General features: G+C 39.7%; 1 protein-coding gene across 1 annotated transcript; it reads left to right on the plus strand.

Annotated features, from left to right (window-relative positions):
- Positions 1-2,291: 2,291 nt before the first annotated feature.
- Positions 2,292-7,059, plus strand: cibar1 (CBY1 interacting BAR domain containing 1). The gene is made up of 9 exons (XM_028399071.1): positions 2,292-2,429; positions 2,936-3,170; positions 3,266-3,334; positions 3,635-3,736; positions 3,852-3,857; positions 3,987-4,091; positions 4,320-4,433; positions 5,218-5,337; positions 6,536-7,059. The coding sequence occupies exons 1-9, from the start codon at positions 2,401-2,403 to the stop codon at positions 6,650-6,652; spliced, it is 897 nt and encodes a 298-aa protein (XP_028254872.1). The 5' UTR covers positions 2,292-2,400; the 3' UTR covers positions 6,653-7,059.
- The last annotated feature ends 876 nt before the right edge of the window (positions 7,060-7,935 follow it).

Genomic DNA, 7,935 nt, shown 5'->3' on the forward strand with positions numbered 1-7,935 from the left:
GGCAAATAACTGAACAGCCACAGGCTTCTTTCAACACAAAGATCCTACAGGACACCAGCTAGACAGGCATCTGTTATATTTGTTATAATGCATAGGGATTCTACATCCTGCCCTGGGTTACTGGCAGGGAGTGCTGAATAATGTAAATATGTGATGGAGATGAAGAGACAGTGGAATATTTTTTACATGTGAAGAAGGAATCATTCACAATCCACCTGTGACCACACACAAAATGCCATTTCACGAACGAGGCAGATACACACATGGAGGTGGATTGCCATCTTGAGGCCGAGTGTAGCAATCACACTGAAGAAAGTGAGAAGCAACGCTTTGTCTTTGTCTGCTTCACATCATATTTTGAAGGTCAAAGATCTTGAAATTCACTTCACTTTATGTGAATTTATTGTGACCATTATATCAGTATATATAACACCCACTCAGACTCACATTATATCATATATACATATAAGTAGATTTAGCTCTTTATTTTCACAATAGGTACTTGTGAGTTTATTCCCAGTAAAATGTCTATATAGTATATCTATAGCAGCAAAAGCCTATTTGAGGACACTATAATAAGCTTAATGCTAAAGCTAGATATTTCTAATTACACTAGAAGGCATGGAGGGCATGTCTAATTTACATGAGTTGGTATTTTTTTATCAAATTATTAAAAATATCAAGGTGTAATGACCCATAAGGTTCATTCAAAAGCATTTAACAAAAAATGAATCTATACCAGCCTCAGCGGTACTACAGAGTATAAACCACGTCCTCTTGGGATTCCAGGCACACAGCTCAATGCAATGACCGTGTTTTACATCTCCAATCTGTTACAGTGGGATCTCCCCTGCTTCAATCCCATGGATGATTAAGCGTGATAATTAAGGTTTTTGGACATTTTCCACAGAGGAGCAGACGTGGCAGCTGGTGACATTCATGCATTCCCAAACACAGAGGAGGGAATTACAATGAGGCCTCCATTCATTTCAGTGATCACAAAGTCTGCTCCTGGCATCAGTTCAAAAACAGTCAAGCTGTTGTTGAAAAGGACTATTTGTGGCCTTCTTTGTTGCAATGTACCTTATTCTATTTGGGGGAATTTACAGAGATCGCAGGAAGCAGCCAAGTAATTGGATTTTCCAACAGGAATATTCACTCATTAACACCCAGGAAGAACCACTGAGATGTCAAATCACTAGCTTTTTTAGCTTTAATAGGTAGCATTACGATATCACATCCAACCATCCATTTTCTTCACCTGCTAAGTACTGTCACAAGGGTCTCAAGGTTATCATAGCTGTTAATGGGCGGGTCACAGGTTACACCTGGGCCAGCCTATGACAGGGATCAAATTTAGAGTCCCCAATTAACCTAACATGCATGTCTTTGAAATATGGGAGGAAACCAGAGTAACCTTCAGAAACACCGAAAAAGAAAGGCCCCAGCCAGATTTGAACCAGGGACCTTCTTGCTGTGTCACTGTTGCTTGCAACAGTGATGTATTACATATATAAAATCTTATGTTAAAACTCAGTTTGTTTATACGGTAAAATAAGCTGCACTTAAAGTTTAGGGGAGGAGATTTCATTCTGATGCACTTTTTGTTAAATAAGTAACTTCTCTTTACAATCCGATAGCAACCAATTAGTTCGGCAGTTTCGCAATTAAACGATAAATATTAATTATCAATGGAAGCTATAAAACGCTAAAAACATCACCCAATTCTCCGGGACGACCCTGCGCGGAGAGTTGGCTGGTTGGCTGCTCTCTTCCTGCTCTGCGTGCACCAGAGAGGTACGTGCATGATGGCCGAAGTCAAAGACCGCAGCTCGTCTTCAGGTAATGCGCGTCCGTGTGATTGGGAGGCGTGGCTTCGGGGTGAGCTCCCGAGAGAAAGGGGCGTTTGTTTACTTTCAAAATTTGGCTGACTCTTACTGAGTTTTCAAAATCTCCTACCCTACCTTTAATAGACCCAGTGGCCATACAAAATACGTCCAATGATGTGTTTTATGGAAGGGACAAAATCATACAGATAGTACAGGCATTTATTTATATTTACCTATGGGGACATATATATCCTGGTCAAACAATAACTACAATAATTAATTAGTTAATTACTTATAGTTATATAGTTTTTTAAATTAATTTAAAAGGTTAACACAGAAATAAGAAACTTGGTAAGCCTGGCATAAGCTTGGTATAAACATTGACAGGGTCTATTACGAGGAGTGGACTTATGACTTCATTTCCCAGAATCCATTTCTCAGGCGGAAACGCTGGGCGGACTCCATGGAAACGGCTAAATGGTGTACTAGCCTAACAGAGAAGAGCACGATTAGCTGGCAACTGTAAAATAAATCAAAAATTGCTGTGCCGATTTATTTACTGTCTGTAGAGATGAGTCGTACACCGGATGCAAGAGCAAGGTAAGAGATGGGGAGCTCGTTAAACCAAATCCGCTTTTATTAGCAGACACTGTTAGTTAACGCTTGTGTTAAAGTAAACATAGCAAAGACAGGGAGACCGCTGTTGCATAGTTTGGCTAACTGTTACAGGTTTTTAGTTGCAGTATTGACTAGTTGGTTTAGCCGCTAGTTAAACGTAATACCGATGTCTCCGTGGTGTTTTTTAAGGTTTACTTACAAATTGACTGTTCTTCATTACCCACAGACTTGTGTAGAATCCGTAAAATAGAGCGCACATGCTAACGTAAGCTAGTAGGAAACAGTGATCTTTCTGCTGTTACCAAATGTAAGAATGAAAAAAACCTACATACACAACATGTGTCAAACTGAATGTGATCAGTGGCTAGTTACAGTCAGATAGAATCAGAAAACTCATGATTATAGTATATAATGATTTCATCACTATACATATGCTTCAGTATAAAATACAAATGCACATCTTTATTGTGGACTTCCATCCCCTCCAGGGACAGCCAGACAAAGCAGATCCAGGAAAACATCACCAATGTGGAGAAACATTTTGGAGAAATGTGCCAACTTTTTGCAGCCTACAACCGTAAAACAGCCAGGCTACGAGACAAGGCAGACGTTTTAGTCCGAGAAATCGGCCTGTACGCAGACACAGAAACACCAAACCTCAAGAGGGGTTTGAAGGAGTTTGCTGACCAGCTGGCCAAGATTCAAGACTACCGCCAAGCTGAGGTGGAAAACAGTACTATGAAGATAGTAGATATTAGCATGTTTGACTTCATAATTTTATAATCACAGTGACAGCAAACAGGAATTTTGTTTTACAGGTGGAGAGACTTGAAGCCAAAGTAATAGAACCTTTAAAAAGCTATGGAGCCGTAGTGAAGCGTAAAAGGGTGAGTTTACTGTGAATCACAGCTGTACTTTATCACATAATTCAGTAATGATTGCAGTAGTGTTTGCTTGTTAGTGTATCAATTTTCAAACAGAAATTTCTCTAAAATGAGACACAAAGGAATTTACTCTTGATGTCTTTCGTCTTCTTGGCCACAAGAAGGCAGTATTGTGTCAGTGATAATAGCTCTCTGCCTCTTCAGGTACCCATCCTGTTGACAGTATTATATTTTATCCAGGATTAAAATAAATTCCAAAACGAGTTTACTTAAAGGTCACTGATGTACTGTGGATCTGTGCAGGAGGATCTGAAAACGACACAGAGTGCCAGAGACAAAGAAGCCAAACAGATGGTTCAGCTTGAGAGGACCAGACAAAGAAACCCATCAGACAGGCAGATCATTGTATCCTTGTTTCTTTTCTGTTCTTAACTCTTGTATCAGCAAGACAAAAGGATTTTAATGTTTCAACTGCAATCCATGTATGTGAATATGCATTTCCTTGACAAAACCTTTACAGTCACAGGTAATCTGTGCGTCTCATCACTGGTATGATGACCACAAAAGCTAAAACATCTTTCAGAATTACTTAGAAATAGTTACAAACTAAACTTATTGTTAACTTTAAGTGTGTATAATTGGTTTTTGATCTTAGGCAGAAAGTGAGCTCCAGAGAGCCACCATGGAAGCCACAAGGACAACCAAGGACCTGGAGGAAAACATAGATGAGTTTGAGAAGCAGAAGATCCGAGACATCAAGGTCTGCAGCTCCGAACTATTAATTCCTAGATTAGGAACTACAATTTCACCTGTGTTTATTTAATCTATGGGAAACTGGGAACTGAAACCAGACAGTGATGATTTGTCTTTTCTAGAATCTGCCTACGCACCCTTTTTTTTTTAATTATTTTACACCTTGTAGTATCGTCTAGTTCGTTGCATCTGTGTGTAGTCTTTAGTCTTTTAATTATTGTTTCTTCCTTTAAAGAAAATCTTTGGTGAGTTTCTGACAGTGGAAATGTCCTTCCATGCCAAGGCATTAGAGGTGTACACTTCAGCCTACCAAAGCATTCAAAGTGTGAATGAGGAGGAGAACCTGGAGGTAGGTTAACTATGGCCTGCTATTTTTAGCCTGATTATAAACTAAGGAGTAATTATTGATCTGTCACATTATTTTAGCCTCACTTAGAACGACAGTATTTTTAAATGCGCTCATCCATAATCTACAGCCCACACCTTTTGTCTTCATGCAACTTCGACACAATATGCAGTGAATACCAGCAGCAACAAGCAACAAGCTATTTTCTGTTTACAATTCAGTGAGTGGTGTGTTGCTCTATTTTAGGAGAGAGAGCATGTAGGGAGAAAACAAAGATCAGTGGTAATTCATCGAGCAAGGTTCCTCCTGCAGATGCCCTTGTGCTATTTTCCTCCATCCCTTACCATCTCATCTGTGTGTGTGTTTTTGCACTGAATCATCTCCCTTCCATTCATACCAAAGCAAAACTCACCGAGACAAGGCTGTTTTTCAGTGACTCATAGTACAAAGCATGGGAGATTGAATCATCTGAAAGAGGCACAATGACAGGCATGAAGATAATCCTGGTTGTGAGCCATGGTGGGATCTACACAATGAAAACTACTGGTGTGGTGTAGATTGCGGGGTTTTATTAATAAAGTATATAAAAAATTATCAGAGGCATACCTTCTGAGCTGCTTTGTTTACGTATAACAAATGAGATGGTAAGACTAGTTTCTGACTAGCTGGCTGCAGCAATTGTATTTTGCATTGTATTTAGTGACCCATAGGTGTACGCAGGCAGCATTTCCATCCTCCTTTGTCTCTGTGGGAAAAAAAATATAGCGCCTCCTACTGTCTTTGGCAGGTTTTCAGAAGCTCGCTGCACCCCCCTGACTACCACTCACGCTTAGACATAGTGCAAGCTAATTCCAAAGCGTCCCTTGATCGGACTGGATCCTTCCAGAGTACATTTGGGACCTTCCAGGTAAGAGTCTGTGAAACCAGTACGTACATACTCTTAACAAAAAACAGGATTTCTACACATGATTGTCTGCTATCTCTAACTGTTGCATAATAACCCAGTAGTCTGTCTCATACCTGTAGGGGTTGGTGAGTCTTATGAGTTATCTATCTCAGCCATCATTCACCATATCATTGCATGCAAGTAACATTGTGTGCTCAGTGTACCTCAGTGGTTCTGCCCTTCATTGCTAATTCTTAGGATTGCTTGTGTCTTCACTGCTAGTCTGCAGCCCTACATGTAAATGAGCAGTGTTATTGTTCAGCTGTACTATCTATCTACAGATTTACAGATTGTAGCTTGCAGAGACAGATTCCTCGACACACCTGTCAAACAATGTGCCACAAAAATGTCAAGCATCACATTTCAAGATCATGCATTGCTTCTGTGTTTAGGTTTGATTTTAACTTTTTTTTTTGAAGGTGGTCATTGATAGCATTAAACATTACATGGAAAACACTTCATAGCCACCACAAGAATCACCAAAAACAACACACTTTACTTTCCCTTCAGACAGCCTGTCGTCAGACAGCCTGTTGTCAGGGAACAGAAGATGCTTTATCAAAACATCAGATACACCTACCTTGCAAAACCAAAAAATGGCTGATCTAGCATTGTGTGATTTGTGTTGGTGTTTTAATGTGTCTCTTAAACCACTGTGCACACCAAAGACAAGCAACAACACTAACCGCAAGTGTGTCAGTGCCCTATAGTTGTATGAAGAAAGCAATAAAATGACTTTATTTCCCCAGCTGACTAACACTGATAATGGTTAGGAAATTTAGGCAGATTAAAATCACTGCTGAACAAATATAGCCCCAGTCAGACATTTAACTAAAAAAAAAGAATTAAGAACCCTGTTTGTATGCAGGTTAAATAAAAACTGAAAGTAAAACACAGCAGGTAGATAATTTCCTAATAATAGCCAGTACACATACCATGCAACTTGAGACTTGGTTATGTTTATACATCGCTACCCTTTAAATTCTAAAGAAGACGACATGTTCAGCTAGTCTCTGTAATTAATATCCACACCTGTGTCTGACAAACAATGTTTTTGAGATTGATAGCATTTCCCCAGAAGCACATACCATGATTGTTGACTACCTGCTAAGTGTTTTTGTTGCATAGTGACTGTTGGCTGTTGTCGTTACATTAACAGCGAGCTGGTAGTCACCAGATGAGAAGAGAAGAAGATGATGATGACGATGACGAAGAAGATGAAGATGAATCTGAAGAAGAGGAGGACGCTGAGGAGGACTCGGACTATGAGAATTAAATTACTGTTCTTGTATTGGTAACTCAAAAGGTGTTGTATAAAAGAAATGTGTCATTGCCACAGCCAGTTCACACAGGTGGTCTGATCAGTATTGTAGTAGTGTTTCTAGTTATTTACAGCAATTTGTATTCCAGCTAGGGTTGGGTGGTATCCAAATTTTGATACCGTCAAACGCCCTCCACATTTTACCCCGGTATACGTAAATACCGTGCTATTTGATCCTTATCTTCTATATAAGTGGATTGCATTTTTTTTTTTATTGACGGTATTAAAAATGATACCATCACTACCTGTGTGCCCTGCCGGTATACCTTAATACTGCCCAACCCTAATTCCACCCTATTTTTTATATCACAATCTGAAAATGTGCACCTTATTGTCTTTTTGAATAAAAACTATTAAAACAATGCCTCAGATTGTTCCAGTGAATTGCTGTTCTATAATAAGTACACAGTGTCCCCTCAGTCACTTTGCATAAAAACACTGGCAGAGGGGTTGATTATTTATTTTCAGAATTGAGTGTGAATCAGTCTAAGCGACAGTTGTTACGACTGCAGTTAAAAGTGACTCATCTCTTCCACAGACATGCAAAAAAAAATGGTACAAATTAAGCTGAAGACATTTAGCACCACACTGTGCACTGAGTACATCTGGAGATAATACTGTACTGTGTGTGTGTGTCTTGTCTGACTATACACACGTCTGTATATGAGTTATGTGCCTGTGTTACACTCTGTGTCGTCTGTCACAGTGGAGGCTGCTGCCACTGTGTCAGCTGATGGCTTCTATGTCTGTCCTGCATGAGTCACTCAACACATTTATTTTTCTTCAGTTGCCAGTATTATGATGAGTTCCTTTCTCCCTCTGGGCTTATGCACACAAAAAGGGACATGATATACACACACTTTTGCATATGCAAAAACCACAATTTCATTTTTTTTAGGGCTACCAAAACTTGCCTTGCGGTAATGCATATTATCTTAGCAAGTGAGATAAAAGCTGCGTAGGTGGTGTGTCATGTGCCCTCTGTGCAAGAGCACCTTAATGCATATAAAGGTTAATGTGTATGCAAACACAGTCACACTAACGCACGCTCTCTTACCAGTTTGGCAGTGTAGCAATGAGTCATCACCTATAAAGTGTGTTTGTATGAGTCAGAGAGGCTTTCCAGTTGCAGATAAACCTAAAGGCTCCACTCCCTGATCACAGTGCAAGAACGCGTATTGACCTGATGGAGAGGAAAAGGGTCTGAAGGAAAAGTCATGTGAAAAAAGGAGCGGCCC

The sequence above is a fragment of the Parambassis ranga genome, chromosome 2 (assembly GCF_900634625.1).
Source record: "Parambassis ranga chromosome 2, fParRan2.1, whole genome shotgun sequence".
NCBI classification, from domain to species: Eukaryota; Metazoa; Chordata; class Actinopteri; family Ambassidae; genus Parambassis; species Parambassis ranga.